Source organism: Ostrinia furnacalis, unplaced genomic scaffold (genome assembly GCF_004193835.3).
Source record: "Ostrinia furnacalis isolate ACB-3 unplaced genomic scaffold, ASM419383v2 OfSCF6127, whole genome shotgun sequence".
In the NCBI taxonomy this organism is placed as follows: Eukaryota; Metazoa; Arthropoda; class Insecta; order Lepidoptera; family Crambidae; genus Ostrinia; species Ostrinia furnacalis.
The window spans coordinates 59,669-81,574 of record NW_021136366.1 but is presented as its reverse complement, the minus strand read 5'-3'; the positions used below and the strand labels follow the sequence as shown (position 1 = coordinate 81,574).

Below are 21,906 nucleotides of genomic sequence, written 5' to 3'. Positions count from 1 at the left end.
ACCAGAGGCATAGAGGATTTGTGGATTAAATTATTGTCTGAACAACATTTTTAATGCAGACTCTGATTTAGTGCAATAATTTAAATTTTCAACTTCATTATTTTTTCTGAAAGCTATAACAAAAGTTAGTAGGTAGGTACCTAGTTTAAAGCTCATAGCAGACTTATCAAACGTTACTGTGCGGATAAGTGGCAGTATAACTAAGGCTGGGTTGCACCATCTTACTTTAACTTTGACAAACGTCAAAAATCTGTCAAACTCCATACAAAAACCACCGGTTATCGTTAAATTTACGGTCAAAGTTACATGGTGCAACTCAGCCATAGAGTTTCGTACATAATATTATAAATGTGCGACGACCTTAAATCTTAACTTTTTGGTCCAGGTGGTGGTGGAGGAGCGGTTCATCCTTCAGTTCCACTACACCCAGTGGCACTCGCACACGTGTCCGTTCAGCAACGCACTCCTGGAGTTCAGGAGACGCGTCAGGGCGGTTGTGGGGAGACGACTGGCCACCAACCCGGCTGCTGGGCCAATGGTGGTACATTGCAAGTAAGTTCTTATATTTATTAACGTTGTAGGTACTATCGGCAACAGTGTTAACTACCCATTGCCGGTCATACCATCTCGTTCTATCGCAAAGAATCACCATTTGATAACAACAAGAGCAAAAACGGAAATAAATGAATAGTTAACACTGTGGCCGTGTGTACAGCTACTACTACTGAAAATAGCATCACACTTATGATGCTATATGTAGATGCCGTCGTCTAAATATTGCCTGCTAACGATCTCTTTTTCCTTAGTTATGGAAATTTAATCGCAATGTGACATGAAGATCACAGGTTTCCTAGAAATCCTTATTATAGGAAAATAAAAATACAGAGTGACAGAAATCATTCCTTGCTAGTCATTATAAACGGAGAAGACACTGAAATTTCCTACTGTTATTCTGACAAATCTTATCTTAAAATATTTTAATCATTAATACCAGCATTTGCTATTAATGCTGGTATTAATGATACCAGTGGTCGTGACGTGCTCTCTGCCGTCACGGCTTATACTGAGCAGATGCCATTTTGGTGCGTGTACTCTGTCTTTAGTGTTTAAGTTGTTATTTATTTGTAACGCTTTTAATACTCGCATCAAATAAATACTTTCTTTCTTTCTTTCTTTCTTTCTTTTATTCTTTATTATTATTTTATAAGGATTACTATCAAGATTTCCTAAAATCGTCTTGCATCGCAATAAAAATTTACCATTTTCCAGCTTAAGTTGTAATAAATTATAATTTATGGTGAACGACCCGTAAGGGGAATACAACTTATGCATTGTCATAGTTTATGNAGTTTATAAGAAAACGAACATTGTAACTGATAAAAATACTTGTTCCAGTGACGGAGGAGGTCGATCGGGCGTGTACTTGGCCATCGACGCCAACCTAGAGTTAGCTGAAGAAGAAGACTGCTTTGATGTTTTCGGGTATCTGAAGAAACTCAGACAATCAAGAAAAGGCCTTATTGAGAACGAGGTAGGTTCTTTTTGCATTTATTTATGTAGTGTAAAAAAATCTCATCGATGTTACATTTAATAGATCTTATAATACTCAAGGTATGTCTTTTATCTTTAGAGCTAAGATTTATGCAATGCTCAAAATATACGTGTAAATCATCACAACTAATTTCTAAAGGAGACTCGTAATTTCCAATTGCACTCAAAGGAAGCATTTCTCTTCACACTTTGTACGTTTTGACATTGACATACAGATAACATAGAGAACCTCGCTTGAGTGACAGGTCGCTTCATTCATCGCTACATTAATAGAAATCGACTTGTCGCTGTTTGTGTTGGGTGTCATTGACAAATTGGCCACTCGCCCGGCATTTACGGCATGTATATCATCGAATTTACATCTGAATTTTATTGTAAATCACATCTTATTTGTCAAGCTGTAAATCATATTTTTGCATGATTTTTAAATGTTTTTATTGTAGAAATGATGAGTAAAAGATCTCGTTTGAACGTTTCTGTCTCTTGTCTCAACTGAGTTTTAGAGGCATTTTTTGCAGAGGGTAGTTTACCTTGGGATTGGTACACTTGGCCTTTACTGAAGGTTATTTACAATTAAAACTGGACCTTATCTTCCCTCAGGAACAATACAAATTCGTGTACGACACGTTAGAAGAGCACGTGGTGTGTGGCATTTCCTGGTTCCCCGTCTCCGAACTATCTCAAAGACTGAAACAGAAATCGCAGAGGGACCCCTTGTCGAAACTCAACGAGTACCAGAAGGAGTACCAGCAGATATGCAAGCAGACCCCACGGTTTACTATCGGGGACTGCGCAGGGGGGCATAGGGGGGACAACAGAGAGAAGAATAGGGACGTGCTGGTTGTTCCACGTAAGTATAGATTAATCATCAGAATTTTAGCCTATGGCAGTCCACTGCTGAACGTAAGCCTTTAAGGTACTTAGTGTAACACCCACTTTTTGAGGTAGTCAGCTTATTAAACAGGAGGTCTCTATTTATTAGATTTTTGACTCCTTTTGAGAAAGCCACTTTCACTTTTTATCAGTTCTACAACTAATACTACTACAACTACAGCCAACTGTCACTTCAGCTTGCTACATTTTCGAAATATTCAACCTTTGCATAATGGCAAATATTTTGTTATAACTTCATAATATTTTGTGTTGTTTGCAAACATTTCTTATTTCTTTCAAGTTATCAAAAAGATAACATACTGTAAAATCTTTGACTTAATCAAATGAAATCAAAAAATATTTATTACCCTTCACAATAATTCAAGTACACAATAAGTACCTACAATCGAAATTAAGCCAAGGATTTAAATTAACGTCTTATATTTTCATCCCTAGCTTTGTTCTTGTACGTTCCACTGTGTAACCCCTGTTTATTCTGCCTCCTCAGCGGACAATTTCCGACCGTACCTGACGTCGTTCCAGGGCAACAGTTTTACGGACTACATCAACGCTGTCTTCGTGGACGTAAGCGGAATTTCCCTTTGTTTACTTTACTAACAGATGAACAAGATTTTAAATCTTAACCATTTAGGGTGGATTCGACCAAACAAGAGTAAATATTAATCTCAGAATAAATCGTCAGTTTTGACATATTTCCCATACTGAAACTGTCAATGTGCTAGTTATACCTACCAGGAGTTATTCTCGGATAAAAGTTTGGTCGAATCGGCCCTTAGTATAACGTTTAAAATCGATTAGTTATGTCAGCAGCATGAATGAGCACTGATAGTTCCTATAAATGTCATAAATGTTGCAATTTCTTACAAAACTTGCGCACAAAAAGCAAATCTAGTATGAAAATCATCAAACTTCTAATGCTCGTAACTCAGTTCAGACTGAGTTTAGAGGTATACATGCCATAGTAAGTTTAGTTTATTACACTATTTTGTAATCAAAAAACAAAGTTTGGTCGATGGCCGCGCAAAAAAAAAAAGACGCCACTTTCCATACAAAATCTGGCATTGCCATTTTCCGCAAAGGGTGAGTAGATTACTAGTAACAATTTTATTTTAAGTAGCAAGGAAGTTCAATCTTGACATTATGTAGGTAGGTACTTACTTAAGTACAGTATTTCATTTTTTTTTCCTTTTCAGGGATACACAAAACCTCGGGAGTACATAGTGACGGAATGGCCTCTAGTGAGGACACAGGGAGAGTTCTGGTCGCTAGTGTACGACTACGAGTGCGCGGCGGTGGTGGTGCTATGCGTACCACCCAAGAATTCAGTAAGTACATTTTAAAGAACGTTTAACACGAATTAGTAAATTAATTCTTTAGTATCATCATCATCATCATCAACAGCCCTTTACAGTCCACTGCTGGACTATGAGCCTCCTCCACTATAGTAGAGGGTTTTGCCATAATCCCCACGCTTGGCAGGCGGATTGGAGATCGCAGTTTAAAAGATTGATGTTTTTCAGAGAGCGCTGCTGCCCGTTCTCTGTTTGATGTGTAGTCCCTAAGTCGCCTCTTACGACACCCGCGGGAAGAGTAGGGGTTGGTGACAAATGTATTCTACTCTGCCGTCACCACACGGCAATTCTTTAGTATATGCAGCTCAAAACATTTAAAAATTCTACGTAAAAAGTTATTTAAAAATAGTTCATGAAATTAGTAATTTTTATTGACAAGTTGTAATTAAAATCAAAATAGATAAATCAAAATAAAATGTGATAGGTATTGCGACATTATTTTTATCAGCCAGGGCATTTTTAATTGTCAGCCAATAAAATTATCTCCGCTGGAAAAAGTTCGCATCATGGACTCCTTCGTCAAGGCCTTGGCTGCGCGACACTGGCCACCAAGAAAACTGTATTCTTTTTTTCATCGATGAATACCGTTACTCTATTGTTATTTTTTCTCCTCTTGACACGAATTTCCACGATTGTTTTTTTACGACCCGAGTTCGTTTGTTTCAATCAAATGATGTCCACTTAAAATCTACAAAACCATACAAGACTTAGGACCCATCGAGCCTCTCTATATTGAAGGTAAAAAAGGATTCGATTACATTCTCATTAAAATTGTAGCTCTTACATTTTTTATTTTTTTGTTGCAGCAACAATTTCCACCGTTCTGGCCCGAAGGCCGACATTCTAAGAAATACGGCCCCGTTTTCACGATAGACCACGTCTCGCACAACCACTACACAAACATCAAGACCTGGATCTTCAGAATCAACAAGAAGGTAAGGTCTAGGTCCTAGTATAAGGCTGGGTTGCACCATCTTACTATAACTATAACAAACGCCAAAAATCTGTCAAACTCCATACAAAGCACCGGATTATCGTTATAGTTACCTTTGGTTAAAATTGGGTGGCAAATCAGCCTAAGTAAATGAAAAATACGTTCTTTTTGCTCCCCAAAGTGAACAGAATAATAATGTATTTCGTTTAGCATTGTAGTAGGTATGTGCGCTAGGAAAATTCCATGCGGGTGAATTAACTTTACAATGAAAACACAACGCAACATACATGAAATCCTATAACTTAAGAATCTTTTAAGTTATAGGATTTCAAGTAACTTGAGTTAAAATCTCTTTAATTTTTATAGTCTCGTTGTTTCTTTACGACCACGTAGCTTTAGAGATTCAAATTATCAAAATTACTTTATGATTTTGCAGTGTTTTAATATATTTCATCATCAAAATGTGGTTTACATTTCGTTATTTGTACAAACTCAGACCTATCCTAGATTTATCTAGGATTATCCTGGTAATTTATTACTGGGAAACGGTCAATCCCTCTGATCAAATATGTATAAGGACGAGAATCCTATCAGCCACGGCGGAGCAAGGGGCTAGTTTCTATAAATATCTTAGTAACCGCTTGGTAACATTGATAAAGGCTGAAAAATGTTCTTATTGGTATAATACCAATACCTGTGAATCTACGACGTCAACCCACACCCCCTTTCAGTCATGCACATGTCACGGGGGTGAAATTAGTGTCATAGCTTACGAGTGAATTCTATCATCATCGTTTGCCCAACATCCTGATGCGTGCCAATAACATTTGTAATTATTTTTTGCCATTATTTTGTTACATGTTTCTCAGTAACTTGTGTAATTTTAGTTATGGTGTGGATGCTTCTTAAGACGTTACTATTGCTATTTATAGAACTAAAACTATTCCAGGCAGTTCTAGCTTACTGGAAAACAATTAACTTGTTGCTATTCGATCCACTGTTTCATCGTTACTCAATGCCGAGTCCAATAAGTATTGTGCTTTTATTGTTTTCCATTCATTCATCTTAACTAGGCAGTTTCAATCAATTAGTAATTTTGTACATCTCGAATTCTCGATGCTTTCAGGCATTAATTTGACATTCTTATCTCTTTCCTTAAGAACATAGGTTACATTCTTCTGCTTTCACGCATTAATGTTGTTCCCTGAACAACTTGACTTGTTCCCTGAAGTTTCAGCTAAGATACTTACATACTAATTATATTGGATGTACACGACCGGTAGAATCTATGGGGGTCGTTTTTGTCCAGCAGTGGACGGTCTTTAGCTGAAATGATGATGATACTAATTAAAATATCTTGTGCCCAGATCGTATCGCTCACGGAGCTGATGGCAGGAGTGAAGGCGCCGCCAAAAACAGTGCAGCTTTTCCAGCTGACCTGCTGGCCCATGGGCCACAAGGTGCCGTCGTCCACCAACTCACTGGTCGAGCTCATGAACATGGTGGAGCGATGGCGACAGCGAACCGACTACGGACCAGTTTGCGTCGTGTCACCGTGAGTTTTTATTCTGTTAAAGTGTTTTATATAGGAAAAGATATTGAAGCTGTTCCAGCTGACCCGCTAGCCCATGGGCCACAAGGTTCCGCCGTCGACCAACTCACTGGTCGAGCTCATGAACATAGTATAGCGATGGCGGCAGCGAACAGACTACGGACCAGTTTACGTCGTGTCACCGTAAGTTTAGCTACCAAATATTGGAGAAAAATTGTGTTAGCAGTGAAAACTTTCAGCTCGGGGAAAGCAATGGCTTGCAGTCAACTTGCAGTAGCTAGCCCATAGATCACAAGTTATGAATCATCCTAACTCACTTTAGATAATTACCTATGGAGCTCATGAACATGGCGATGGCGGCAATGTCAAGCAACATTTACCTATTGTACAGAAAAATTCAGGGTTAAATGCTTTCAATTAACTCGCTGACCCTTGGAGAATAAAAAGTAGTTCTTCCATTAACTTCTAGCTCATTAACATTGTGAAGCGGTGGCGGTAGCGGATCGACTACTGTATTTTCATATACTGTATTATTTGTATACCTGACATAAAAATAAATCGGATTACCAACAAGACTCTTGTCACTGACAAAACGAGCAGGATTTTACCTGATCCGTTCCCTAACATTTCTAATTCGCTATTAGGTTCAAGTTACTGAGCTCCTCAAGACTCTTGAGAGGTCAGCGAGCAACCCTTCCTAACCTCTTCCTTGAGATGGCGCTGACAGGGGTATGATAAAGGTTCCCTTGCATCGAATTATTTATTTACTTAATAGAGTTATGATAGTCGAGTCACGGTGATTTCACAAACTATAAGGTAGGCAAATTGGGTTCCGGATGGTGAAATAGAAACTCGATTGGGTGAGGTAAAATGTTTACACAATCTAAGGTAAAAAAATCAAGTTATTTTTATACTAAACACCCTAAAACTTTGCTTTAGAACCGATATAGACCCGACTCGATTATGTCATGACCGCTAAAAATAATTTAAGGCAAATTTTATTGTTGCGGAAGCTTTTTACTTAAAAAAGCAAGATACGATTTATTAACAAAGTCACAGTTAGAAGCACAATGCTTTTAACTTTTTTGTAATATTAATTGTGTAAGTAATACGGCGAAACACAATTATTGCTCGTGGTCCACTTTTAGAAAATAAACTCTGTTCTTGGTTCGTTTCTCATAGGATAGGTAGGTACTGTACCTAATCCTGGACCATCATAATTATCTTTCATTTGAATTTGAATTTATTAAAAAAATGATTTCAAAAATTTGAATTTATTTTGCAAACAATTAACCTACATAGACTAAATATTTACAAATATTTACAAATAAACATTTCAAAATAGTTGTTGCAAAAATAGCAGCTTAATGAGCTGATGTCTCCACCTAGTCTAATGCAATAACTGACAGAACCAGAACAGAGCCGTGTCTTGTTTTCGGCAATTTTTAAACCCACTTTGTTCATTAGCTTGATATGGTTTTGTATTGTAGCTACAGTTTTAGAGAGCTTGTTCGTTGAGTGCTATGTACAAGGTGGCCCAGAAAGAAATTCACTTTTGAAAATTCAAGGAAAAAAAATCTGTGTAATTTTGTAGAACTTTATTAATTACAATTCAAAGAAAATGAAATGGATTTTTTTATTAAATTTACCTTTATTAAATTACATCGTCTAGGAGATTTCCTTGACGCTTACAATATTCAATCAAAATGCATCAAAATCTTGAAATGCGTTCGTTAGAACTACCTACCTCGAAACTTATTTTCCATTTTTTGCCGAATGTTCAGCTTCAGTTGCTGCATGGTTGTTGGATTATAAAAGTATACAGGGTGTCCCGTAATGTAACGTCAAGCCGGAACTGGGTGTTGAGGCAAGTTATGCTGGTTATTAGAAAAATATAAAAAAAAATCTATATGGCATATTTTCAAAATAATGGGCATTTAAAAAATGCCCATTATTTTGAAAATAACGAGACAAAATTTTTATTTTGAAAATTTTAACAACGAGATTAATAACGAGACAAAATTTTTATTTTGAAAATTTTTTTGGGAATAATTTATTTTTTTTATCCAAGCTGGAGCAGCTGGTTTTGTAATTTTGATAACAATTTAGAGAAGCATTATTCAGGGTTACATAACAAAAAAAAAATTTGGAAAAAGTGAAGATTTGTGGCAACACGAGTAAAAAGACAGTCACCTGGAGTAGAAATTTTTGTTTTTTTTAAATGCCCATTATTTTGAAAATATGCCACATAGCTTTTTTTTATATTTTTCTGATAACCAGCATAACTTGCCTCAACACCCAGTTCCGGCTTGACGTTACATTACGGGACACCCTGTATAACACCACAAAAAGGAGTTTTCTGGGGTGAGATCAGGACTTTCTGGTCGCCAGGAGATTTCACCCCTGCCTGAAATTATTTTTTTGTGGGAACATGTCTCTTACCATCCAAATGCTCTCATTTGAAGTGTGACACGTAGCCCCATCTTGATGAAACCAAGTGCTATTGTTATAGCCTTGCGAATCTTGACACTTTGAAATCAAGAAGCCGTTCAGCATGCCAGTATAGCTCTCTCAAAAATTAATCATCCTTTCGATGCAACAAACCAATTAAGCAGGTATGAAATCTCATTGCCACTAAGAAGCCCTTATCTCATTCCAGCAGACTTCTTTTTGTGGGGTTACGTTATGAGCAGTGTATACTCTAATAATCCAAAAACTCTGGAGCATTCATCCATCCTAAATCCATTTAGAGGTAACTCTAACGAAAGTTTTCCAAAATTTTTATGCATGTTGGTTGACCGAATGTTGTAAATGTCAAGGGAATCACATGTACGATCAAATTAAAAAAAGAAAATAAATTTAAAAATAAATTGCATGAAATTTCCTTTAAATTGCAATAATTAAAGTTCTACAAAAATGTACAGTTTTCGTTTCCTTAAATTTTTAAAAGTGAATTTTCTTCTGGGCCACCCTGTATGTACTTGTACATACTCTTACTTACTTTACAGGCACTGTAGCTATGTAATCAAACATGTAAATACAGCCTTAACCTAAAATCTTCAGACCTTAATCCTTCATAAACTGAGGCAGCCCATTAGCATAACAAATTGTTATTCCATAGATAAAGCAACGCTCCGCGACTTAGTTAACCAACTCACGAACATGATCGATTCGCGGGTACCTACTTCGAACTAACGAACCTGAGACTTGTGCTCTGGAATATTTACCTGCTCAAATGTTTTGATGGTTTCTGAGAAGTACGCAAGCTTGTTTATTAACGACTAGCTCTAGCCCGCAGGTTTGCACGAGCGAAATTTGGTTTTTCACAAAAAAAATCGCGCGTTTCAAAAATCGGGTTAAAAACTATCCTATGTCCTTTCCCGGGACTCAAACCTCTATACCAAATTTAATCAAAATGAGTTCAGTGGTTAGGCGTCAAACCGTAACAAACAGAAAGAGCTACTTTCGCATTTAATATAGATAGTTAAAGTAGGGATTAACCTATATCGAATTAAGATTTATCCTAAACCTGAACATCTATCTGTCTTCTTACAACACATAATTGAGTTACACACAAACTAGTAAGATATCGTTAAATGTTCCTAAACAATCGTACCAATTCCGTTAATTTAGCTGTTAAGTCTTAAACGATCGTACACCACGTACGTAACTGAACCAATTAAAGTAATTTATTAATAGCTAAATCCCAGGAATCCGCACGAAATGCATTCCAGGTTTGCCAATTTACAACTTAGATCTATAGCCAGAACACTCAAGTTAATCCGGATTAGCATTGTGTTAAATTCAAATGGCACACAGTAACTAACTAAACACCTGGAGAGGGCTATATGCTCGGTGTTTCTTTACGAGATCGAATCAGAAATGAGGAGATCCGTAAACGAACTAAAGTCGCTGACGTAGCCCGACGAATTAGCAAGCTGAAGTGGCAATGCAAATGGGCATGTACACAGAACTGACGGCCGATGGGGCAGCAAGGTTCTGGAATGGAGGCCGCATACCTATGACTGAAATGATGATGATGATGAACTAAACACCTACGTAATATTACGAGTAAATACAATCTTGTTTTGCTATCTTAACAATGATTTTATATCGTGCGTAACTTTTAATGAATGCATGGTATTTGTGGTATTACTACGATAAAGTTAAATTCGTAGTATAGCTTATACTCTTAGTAATTTTCCCCAGAATCGTTTATTTGTTAGCAAATAATTTTACAGAAATAAGTTACATTTAGGTGCTTTGCTCAAATTTTGTAGCATAAGTGTTGGCCTGAAATGCCATTTACTCAGGAAAATTCTCTACCAAGGCATGGTATATTACATACAATCATTTATTACAATTAATCTGTAATTATTATTAGGCAGACTACGTCTACGACACATCGATCTAAACACTATCGTGACTGTGGCAACTTTTGAATAATGATAATACACATAAAATGTTATTAATCTGAGATATGGAAGTCATTGGGGGAGGCCTATGTTCAGCAGTGGACGTCCTATGGCTGAAATGATGATGATGATGAATCTGAGATATACCCAGGCTGCTTTTGCCTGCTAATCTGCTGTCGACTCTACAAAAATCAAATAGGTTTAAATATTGTCGATGCAGTTTGTCGTTAGCTACGTGAACCTCAGTGTAATGCTATGCATGCATTCACTTAGCTAGGTGCAACCAAGCGCATCGATGCGATGTTGATTGTCTCTATTAAAGCTTTGCCGGACTGTTCTTTGATTGGAGGCTGAGGCTCCCAATGGCTATAACATTAAATATCAATTTGGATAACACCAAAATTTAGCAGTTTGACTGGGGGGTACCTATACGGCACAAGAAAAATGCATTTGGTAGGCAGATACGATTCCTTTCCACGAAATTAAATTGTGGCCCAAACTTATCTGCTTTTTATAAGTACCATAATAGGCATAGATCATTGAAAGCTATATTGAATAATGACCGTGTAACAATTCACTCGTGTAGAATAATAATGAGAAAAGCAAAAGTTGGCGTCTTTTGCCAATACTGACACATGCGGATCTCGGTCAGAGTTATCCTTATAAGAAATCAAAGTTACTTCGCAGTTGAAGAAAAACAAGGATAATAAATGTTTTCGATATAAATAACGCAACTTTGGTAAATGTTGAAGTAAAGTAGAGTTGTCTATCCCCACTTACAGTTCGTGCCGAAACCTATAAAGTTCCAGATTACACTTTTACGGCTTTCTATTACAACAGTATTTCTCAAAGTGGGTGATAACACCCTTATGGGCGCTAGAGACCTAGAGAAGGTTTGTAAGGAATCCAGGTGGGCGATCTACTTAATATTTAGAAATCCACTGAAATGAAGACCTCCTAGGTAATGCACTATCAAAGATGTGGAAAAAAAATTGGGGGGCGCTGAAAAGTAATCAATTTTTAAAAGTGGGCGGTACAGGGAAAGTTTGAGAATCTTTGTATATATGTATTGTACATTTTGCCCTAACTGTGCCGTCTGCTGCAGGGACGGGCGCAGCCGCGCGGGCGTGTACTGCGCCGCCAACGCCTGCATCGAGCAGGTCATCCAGCACGGCGAGGTGGACGTGTTCCAGGCCGTCAAGACCGTGCGCCGCCACCGCCCGCAGCTCGTCGAGAACATGGTAAATAAAACTACAATCCAAAACGAATATCGGAATACCCATTTACATACAGTTTCAGAATTCCTAAATCCTTTGTCTATAAACTCGTTTTTCACAAACATTTTTCCCAGCGAGCACATCGTATCGAGGATAATGTTTTTCCACGTAACTTCCGTTCATTCAGCTTTTTCAGATTGGAATATCCAAAAACANGTAAGTTTAAATGATCGTCATCATCATTAGTCTGTGATAGTCCCCTGCTGGCTTACGTTCAGCCGCCTTTAAGGGACGCAACATAACACCTATTTCTTGAGGTAGTCGGTTTATTAAACAGGAGGTCTCTATTATATTACGATTGCCGAGAAGTTTGAATCCTTTTGAGAAAGCTTATACTTCACTTTTTATCAGTTCTACAACTACAGCCAACTGTCACTTCAGCTTGCTACATTTCGAATTATTCAACCTTTGCTGTCTTTGTCTGTTTGTTGTTTGACGTGTCTGGGTGTTACTATGTATAATATGTACAATTGTACATGTATTTACAAAAGTTTTTAACTATATTTATATCCATTGTCCAGTACCCATAGTACAAGCTTTGCTTAGGTTGGGACTAGAAGCGTAGTGTAAAATGTCCAAGGATATTTATTTATTATTTATTTATTTATTTTGCATAATGGCAAATATTTTGTTATGATATTTCTTATTAGATCATGTGAAAGAAGTAAATATGTTTAAATTATAACAAGTTATCAAAAAGATAACATGCTGTAGAATCTTCAAGTTAACGAACGTCTTATGTTTTCATTCCTAGCTTTGTTCTTATACGTTCCACTGTGTAACCCCTGTTTATTCTGCCTCCTCAGCGGACAATTTCCGACCGTACCTGACGTCGTTCCAGGGCAACAGTTTTACGGACTACATCAATGCTGTCTTCGTAGACGTAAGCGGAATTTCCCTTTGTTTACTTTACTAACAGATGAACAAGATTTTAAATCTTAACCATTTAGGGTGGATTCGACCAAACAAGAGTAAATATTAATCTCAGAATAAATCGTCAGTTTTGACATATTTCCCATACTGAAACTGTCAATGTGCCAGTTATACCTACCAGGAGTTATTCTCGGATAAAAGTTTGGTCGAATCGGCCCTTAGTATAACGTTTAAAATCGATTAGTTATGTCAGCAGCATGAATGAGCACTGATAGTTCCTATAAATGTGATAAGATTATGTTTCTTATTTTAAAAATGTATATCTACAAAATCTGTAACAACGACTAAATTTTCCGCAAAGTGTGAGTAGATTACTAGTAACAATTTTATTTTAAGTAGCAAGGAAGTTCAATCTTGACATTATGTAGGTACTTACTTAAGTACAAAGTATTTCATTTTTTTTCCTTTTCAGGGATACACAAAGCCTCGGGAGTACATAGTGACGGAATGGCCTCTAGTGAGGACACAGGGAGAGTTCTGGTCGCTAGTGTACGACTACGAGTGCGCGGCGGTGGTGGTGCTATGCGTACCACCAAAGAATTCAGTAAGTATATTTTAAGGAATTTTTAAGACGAATTATAAAATTATTTTTTTAGTATTAAGGTACATACGTAGCTCAAAACATTTGAAAATCTATGTAAAAAGTTATTTAAAAATACTTTTTTAATTAACTTAATTTTTATTGACAAGTTGTAATTAAAATCAAAGTAGGTAATCAAAATAAAATGTGATAGGTATTGTGACACTATTTTATCAAACAGGCCATTAATTTTTAATTGTCAACCAATGAAGTTCATTATCTACGCTAGAAAAAGTCCGCATCATGGACTCCTTGGTCAAGGCCTTGGCTGCGCGACACTGGCCACCAAGAAAACTGTATTCTTTTTTTCATCGATGAATATCGATACTCTTTTGTTATTTTTTCTCCTCTTGACACGAATTTCTACGATTGTTTTTCCATGATTCGAGTTAGTTTTCAATCAAATGACGTCTACATAATATAGTCTACGCCGTAGACTCTACGGAATCACACAAGACTTAGAGCCCATCGAGCCTCTCTATATTGAAGGTAAAAAAAGATTCGATTACATTCTCATTAAAATTGTATTTCTTACTTATTTTATTTTTTTGTTGCAGCAACAATTCCCACCGTTCTGGCCCGAAGGCCGACATTCTAAGAAATACGGCCCCGTGTTCACGATAGACCACGTCTCGCACAACCACTACACCAATATCAAGACCTGGATCTTCAGAATCAACAAGAAGGTAAGGTCTAGCTCCTAGTATGAGGGTGGGTTGTACTTTAACTTTAACAAACGTCAAATGCTGTCAAACTCCATACAAAAAGCACCGGTTATCGTTATAGTAACGGTTAAAATTGGGTAGTGGAACTCAGCCTTAGTAATGGAAATATAGTACGTACTTTTTTCTCACCAAAGTGAACAGAATAATAATGTATTTCGTTTAGCATTGTAACTAGGTATGAGCACTAGGAAAATTCCATGCGGGTGAATTAACTTTACAATGAAAACACAACGCTAGAACTTAAGAAGCTTTTAAGTTATAGGATTTCATGTAACTTGAGTTAAAATCTCTTTAATTTTTATAGTCTCGTTGTTTCTTTACGACCACGTAGCTTTAGAGATTCAAATTATCAAAATTACTTTATGATTTTGCAGTGTTTTAATTTCACATTAAGATACTATTAATATTATTGATATTTCATCATCAAATGTGGTTTACATTTCGTTATTTGTACAAACTCAGACCGATCCTAGATTTATCCAGGATTATCCTAGTAATTTATTACTGGGAAACGGTCAATCCCTCTGATCAAATATGTATAAGGACGAGAATCCTATCAGCCACGGCGGAGCAAGGGGCTAGTTTCTATAAATATCTTAATAACCGCTTGGTAACACTGTTAGCTGAAAAATGTTCTTATTGGTCAAAAGCAATAGGAAAGCTACGACGACGTCAACCGCAGAAAGTTATTTTACAGAACAGGTCAAGTGTTTGTGCCTTTCAGTAAAGGTGCATCCACACCACATATTAGGCCTGGTTTCCATCAAAGTGGAGCGGAGCAGAGAAGTGTGTGGAAATACCAATCAGATTTTATTATTTCCGCTTCTCGTCTTCGCTCCGCACAGCACCGCTCCGCGCCGCGCTGTGAAATCCTATAGGAAAATTTGACGGTCTTACATTCTCTACTCCGTTCCACCGTTTTTTTTTTGTTGAAANGATGCATACTTAAACGATAAAATCGGTCTTATAACCTCCTCTGTAACAAGAACAAGGGCTGCCAAAACGTTAAACTTGTTTAGTGTCTTTTCCATTAAAGAGAGAATGAAATTTTTTATAAGTTATCAAATTACATTAGCAAAACTTAAATCTAAAAAAAAATCGTAGTTCGGAGTGGGGTGGAGGGGTGGAGTTTCATAAAATTCGTTTTTAGTGAGCAACTGAGCACATACTTTCTAAAGGAACCTCCATGCAAAATTTTTAGTTTCTGAAATTTCGTGATGAGTGAGTGAGTGAGTCAGTCAGTCAATCAGTGTCCTTTCGCTTTTATAAATAAAGATTCATACACCCTCAATTTCATTTAACGTCAAAGTGAAACTGTTTTCTTGGCACTAACCAGCATCGATCTTGCGACTCTCCTGAGGTGTTGTATGTGGAATCCCAACTAATATTATAAATGCGAAAGTAACTCTGTCTGTCTGTCTGTCTGTCTGTCTGTCTGTCTGTCTGTCTGTCTGTCTGTTACGCTTTCCCGCTTAAACCTCGCAACCGATTTTGATGAAATTTGGCATAGAGATAGTTTGAGTCCCGGGAAAGAACATAGGATAGTTTTTATCCCGGTTTTTGAAACAGAGACGCGCGCGATAAAGTTTTTCTGTGACAGACACAATTCCACGCGGGCGAAGCCGCGGGCGGAAAGCTAGTAGTTCATAACTAAGCCGCTGGTCACGTCGGTGTTCCTAAGAAACTTGTCTTTGTAAATTAGTCTAGATTTTGCTATGGGACTCATGTTGAAGATAGATGTGTACTGCAAGAACTGTGTACATTACTATCACTACTTAGTTAATATAAAGTCGCTTAATTCGCTGTCTGTCTGTCCCTATGTATGCTTAGATCTTTAAAACTACGCAACGGATTTTGATGCGATGTTTTTTTAATAGATACTTAGAGATTCAAGAGGAAGTTTTTTGAGTATAATTGTACCTGCGCGAAGGAGGGGCGGGTTGCTGGTTACTTATTTCAGTTCAATAAGGGTTTATTTAGATTAAATGGTAAAGTTTCATTTAACTCGATATAATTTTTGTAGGTAGGTACTTATATTATTTTATTTGAATGTAGGTAGGCTGTCAGAAACAGACAACAGTCTTATTTTTCTTTCGCAAAATTTCATCTTTAATTATAGCAAAATTATTATGTAATTAATTGTTCACAAAAGATTTAAAGGTCCTGCTCGTGTTAATATATTGCTTAATGAATTAATTACAGCATGTGTTACAATGTCACGGTCCCGCGCCTGACATTGCCCTTTAAATTAATTAGTGTTTAAGCTGCGAGGGTGTAAAACAGCTTTCAAGGAGCTTTTGACCACAGGAAAAAGGTTTAATTAAAACTAGCACTAAAATTGCACGTACAAATATTATATTTATGTTAAAGGATCTATATTTATTATTTATTTAGGTATTCTGGTTTTTATTGTCATAAAAATCTTTTGTTCATATTAAGAATTAGGTATTCTAAAACTAACAAAATAATGTTTTGATTATTATAATTATGTTTTATATTAATGCAATTTATTCAAATAAATTTCAATCACCGCCTTGCTCTTATATTCTCAACAACTAGCTGTTCTTTCCCTGGGTTTTCTGCGAGAAATCGATTCCTAGCGATAAGAGCGCCTATATTGTACCGTTTTAATTTTGTATTTCTTTTGTTTTGTCAGTTTTGTGTGCCGTTTCAAATATTTGCATTCAAATTATTTTAATTGTCCCTTTTATGTAAAGAGCATATAGATAAAGAGTATATTCAATCCTATCTATCAAATGCTGCATACTCATATTTACCCCGGTTGAAGTTGCAAATATGTGCTTGAAAATATTCTCTCTTCATACATCAATGATGTGAGTGTCGTTCGCCAGATATTTTTCCCCGTCGGTCCGCGGAAAATTTTATTTCTTGTTGAGCCAGCAGGTTATGCTAGGGCATAACCTCGAAATTCAATAAAACGCGATCAGTTTAAGATGTTTGCTTGGATGATCGACTTTTATCGAATGTATGTTCATAATATGATCATAAAAGGTTAAGATTTTATTTTTGTTCATTATTTTGGTAATAACTTTTATATGCACCTTAATTATTAAGGCGAGAATCAAAATTTTGCGCTAACTTAGTTTTATAGTCAATACCGATCGTAAAAAAATCCATTGAAGCAAAAATATTTTAAAGTCAATCCAATTGGAAAGAAGTCATAGGCATCATCGATGGTAAAATTAGCTCACCACACCAAGCTTTCCCACAGTATCTTAGGTTACCATTTACATAAATTATCTTCAATCCCCAATAGCTAGAGATAGCAAAAAAATCCCCTGAATCAAGTAACATCGAGACATCTAAAATTCCCAATTTTAAAACTTTTAAAAGTTTAAGTTGGGGCGTCCATATCTTGATAGTTACTCGCAGACAATAACTAACGATGCGATATCAGCGCGGGTCACGTCGGCGTCGTGACGGATGGATACCTTGAAGATTATGAGATTTCAAGGGTTTCACAGTTTATTCTTGAATAGAAAATATCTCATTAAAAGTACTTGGCACAATACACCGGAATCTAAATAGGTAATTACTTTTTCTTTGCCGCGATTCAATTTCCTTTGCCTTTTAACGTTCAGTCAGAATTTAATTACATACTTTATAGACACAAAAGGCCCGGATACTATTTTTTCTAAAGTTTTTACCTACCCAGTTTGAACATTTCATAATTAATTAACATCAGCATAATTAAAAAGGTCGTCCNTCGGTCGCGGCGCCGCGCTGCCGACCACCCCGGAGGAGACGAGCCCGTCGGCGGCGCCGCGAGACGCGCGCCGGCAGGGCGCGGGGGTGGGCCCCGGCGGGCGGCCGGCGCGGCCCCGGCGCGGGCTGTCGCTCGACCGCCTGCTGCCGGCCGTGGCGCGCCCGCCCATCCCGCACGCCGCCACCGAGGAGGCCCCGCGCCGCCCGCGCCGCGACCGGCCCCCGCTGCGCCGCTCCATCCGCCTCGAGGACGACGAGGCGGCCGCCGAGGAGCGCCGCCGCGTCTTCCACCACGGCCCGCGCGCGCCCTCCTTCGACGAGGGCGACGCCAGCGACGAGCACGAGGAGTGCGAGTGCGCACGCCTCTCGCTCGAGCGCTCCGGGCCCTCCGCCGAGGAAACCGACTACGAACCGGAGCTCGCCGTCTCGCCCCCGTCCGTCGACCCCCCGCCGGACCCGCGGCCCGTGTCCTCGGACCGCGCGCTCGCCGACCGCCGCGACGGCCCGCTCGCACTTCGCGCCCCCTCGCGCGCTCACTCTCAAGGTGTCTTCGAACGCCGTCTCCCTAGAATTTATAAGTTTGGCCTTGACAAATCTAAACGAGCGAGTTCGAGCGCGTTGTACGACCGGACGGATCGCTCGCCGACCGAGGCGTTTTATAATGCGACCGGCTCAACGAGACTCAGCTCGCAGGAACTTTTTGAAAAATTCTGCTCAGAGGAATTTACGTCACTTTACGGGCGAGATGACGACCGACGTCGTCGTCCGCCGCACTCGAAATCGACGGGCAGCAGCGGCTCCGACGTCCGCCATGAGCGCGCCTGCTGCCGCCGCACTCCTTGTGGCTCGCAACCGGCTTTGACTCGGCGACACCTGTGTCAGGCTCCAAGGTCCGATCGGTCAACGGACTCGGAGGATACATCACCGAGGCGATCTGTGCCCCACAATTTACCCCTAGATCCTGATGTCCCCCAATCCGATGACTGCTCGCGATCGGCACCACTCCTCAGCCCGGACCGTTTTGAGGCTCGTTTCACGTTCGACATATCAGAGCGCAGCGAAGTGACCTCGAATCGTGACGAGACCCCCTCAGATGCGACTGAAACTCGCAACCTCACACTCTACGAGGAACCTCACTCGGACCGCACGAGTCTCTGCGAGTTGTATGACGCCGCGTTTACATCACAACGACCATCATTCCGACGTGACAGTTCGCGTCGAAGAGGTGGGCCTTTTGATCTAAGCGCCCTAGATTTTCGGGCGATCGACGATGAGAGCCCTCGAAATAGCCGTCGAACTTCCCAGCGGAGCGTCGATGATACGCTGCGGCAAAATTCAGAGTCGCGGAGTTGGGCCTCAGATTCCGTGTTCACGACTCCGGAACGACGGTATCATCCAGACGCATCGTCACCGTCCTCGGCTGACACCCGGCGTCTGGCGATACCGATCGATTCGCCCCGAGCTGACTCCGCCGCAGCGGATTCGACAGTAGCGGACACCACCGTGATCGAGGAGGAGGTGCCGAGTGTGATAGAGCGGGCGGAATACGCATTAGCTCTGAGACTGGGGAGGATCGATCTGGACGACGAGACGACGTCGGAAAAGACTGAGCCATCGGAACCGCGGATGTCCAGTCGGCCTTCGATGCACAAGCTGGAGCCGATTGAGCCGGCGCGGTTGTGCGGCGGCGGCAGCGAAGGGGACGCCAGCAGCGTGCGGTCGGCGGCCGTGGGCCGGCGGCGGCGGGGCACGAGCGAGCCGCCGCGGCGCTCGGCGCGCTGCTTCCCGCTCTGACTGCGGGGGGNGAGCGAGCCGCCGCGGCGCTCGGCGCGCTGCTTCCCGCTCTGACTGCGGGGGGCGGCGCCGGCCCCCCCGCCGCGCCGCAGCCGCCGCCGCGCCCCCCTCGTGCCTTCCCGCCGCCCCCACCGCGCGCTGCTGTCCCTGCTGTTCCTCCTCTCTTGACGAACTCGACGCTCGCACTAGTAGAGTTGCCACTTCTCTAACGTAAGACACTGTACTGTATTTTGGCTATGTGTATTTTACAGAATTAAACGTAAGTACGCTAAAATATTTTTATCGTGGGACGTACTTAAATCTTCATTAGCTAGTTAGTGTATGAATAATCTATTAAATTGATTAGGGAATAAAATATTTGTAAAAAGGTAGAGGTAAGGTAAGTAACATATTTTCATGAAACTTCATTTAGGCTTCCTTATGCGAATGTACTCGTACTTTTATCGATAGTATTAACGTGGCAACCCTAGCTAGGAGTACCCCGTAGTTGTAGCTTAGCGGCCCTTGGTATTGACGTCGCACCCTGGTAGATACTGAGCCTTCTTCTTCGCCCGTTCACCGAACCGTAACTGCCAAATTTCTAAATAATACTCGTGTAAGTTTAACTTTGGTAAGGAATAGCATAGCGCCGTTTATTCGGCATCGTTAGGTAGGCAGTGCCTAGTATACTACGTGCGTAGAGCGTAGATTCTAAATCTCGTAGATAGAAATTGATCCCGAGGATCGCTGGAGGCGCCTCGGTCGCAGTCCATGACTGACACAGGGTCAAATTTAGCTAAATAATACATTTTAATGTCTCGCATTGGAGCTTCCACGGGCAACATCCGCGGGTTGCTCCAATGGGAGTTTTAACCGTCGCTATTATAACGCGCGATGTAGACTGTCAACAGATCTTCATAACAACGGTGTAACTCCAAGTTTGAAACTCATAGAAATTTCAAAATTAACGTGACCGTTGTTGAAAAAATCTGATGAGGACTTAAGTATAGGTACCTAGTACGGAATACATTTTTTTTAAAGAATTATGTGTAATTTTATATCGTGCTTATATTAAACTACCAATTTGTGCAGTTTATTTAATTTTACAGAATTCTTGGCCAAAATTATGTCAATATTGAATTAACTAGACTGGGTTAGTTAGGTAGATAAAATTGAGGGACAAGCATTCTAATTAAATAACTTTTATGGCAGGCTCATCTTTACGCAAAATGATTATTAATAATAACATAAATAATATTTTGAACCTTTTAATATTTTAACAAATCGATTATGCATGGCGCATTCTATGCTAAAGTATTATTAGACGTTCAAAATTATGGATTTTATATTTATACGAAATTATTAAATTAGTATTAGTACAGAAAAATTACGATGAAATCTGCCAATAATGAACTATGCAAAAAAAAATTATGCGAGCCAAAGTGCACCCAGCAGTGTCATGTATTCCTTACCAGCATATACTTTCTATATTTATATAAATAAGTTAAATATTTTGGTGTCCATATATGTATTATATTGGTGTTATTGAATGTTTGTAGTTGATTCCAATACGTTAGTAGCTTATATTTGGTCTTGTCATGATATATTATTATTGTAGTTCGTATTTTGCTAAAATGTAAAACATAGCGTATTACTTTATACCAAGCTACTATGTATAAGTATAATTGCATATATTATACCTAGTTTTATATTGAAATTGTGCCAATTTTCCATAATTTGAGATGTTGTAGTGTTTATAAGTTGGTAATGTATAGACATTTATAAATTATTTTATTGTGGGCTTGAAGCTCTTGTTTTGTAGGACGATAAGTGAAACTTCCAATGTTTATTATCTTAGCAAAGATATTTAATAGCTTATATTATTGTTGGCCTTCCATTATGTAAGGGGCAGGTTTTGTTTACGAGTTTGATTTTATGTAATTTTTGTTAAAAGTTATTATTATTATTTTAGATATTTAGAGATATTCAGAAGTAACCGCAGTTGTTACTAGTCGTGCATTGTGGCAATTTTTTAAATACAGTTTTAATTTGTATTAAGTCTTTTTTGTGCCAAATATAACTAGTTATTGTGTTTTAAATAGAGTCAATATTAGCTCGATCCCTTTTTTACGTTTTGTGTGTTAAATGGAACAATAAAAGATTACTTTTTAAAGTTGAATGTACGATTAAGTAA

General features: G+C 39.0%; 2 protein-coding genes and 1 long non-coding RNA gene across 3 annotated transcripts in view; all 3 read left to right on the top strand.

The window, feature by feature from the left end:
- Ptp36E (protein tyrosine phosphatase 36E) overlaps positions 1–12,135 on the top strand; it is a 171,155-nt gene extending 159,020 nt beyond the window's left edge. The window contains exons 9-17 of the mRNA XM_028317276.1: positions 386–552; positions 1,396–1,531; positions 2,152–2,401; positions 2,933–3,009; positions 3,639–3,770; positions 4,604–4,732; positions 6,099–6,286; positions 11,804–11,939; positions 12,112–12,135. Coding sequence (XP_028173077.1) covers positions 386–552; positions 1,396–1,531; positions 2,152–2,401; positions 2,933–3,009; positions 3,639–3,770; positions 4,604–4,732; positions 6,099–6,286; positions 11,804–11,939; positions 12,112–12,135 — 1,239 coding nt within the window. The remainder of the gene's footprint in view (positions 1–385; positions 553–1,395; positions 1,532–2,151; positions 2,402–2,932; positions 3,010–3,638; positions 3,771–4,603; positions 4,733–6,098; positions 6,287–11,803; positions 11,940–12,111) is intronic.
- Positions 12,136–12,778: 643 nt separating this feature from the next.
- On the top strand, positions 12,779–14,141 carry LOC114362023 (uncharacterized). The gene is made up of 3 exons (XR_003656646.1): positions 12,779–12,858; positions 13,321–13,452; positions 14,046–14,141. It is a non-coding gene; the product is annotated as an uncharacterized LOC114362023 (long non-coding RNA).
- Positions 14,142–17,042: 2,901 nt separating this feature from the next.
- LOC114362025 (uncharacterized) lies at positions 17,043–19,733 on the top strand. Its single transcript, XM_028317275.1, has 2 exons — positions 17,043–17,047; positions 17,933–19,733. Exons 1-2 carry the CDS (start codon positions 17,043–17,045, stop codon positions 19,731–19,733), a joined length of 1,806 nt encoding a protein of 601 aa, XP_028173076.1.
- The last annotated feature ends 2,173 nt before the right edge of the window (positions 19,734–21,906 follow it).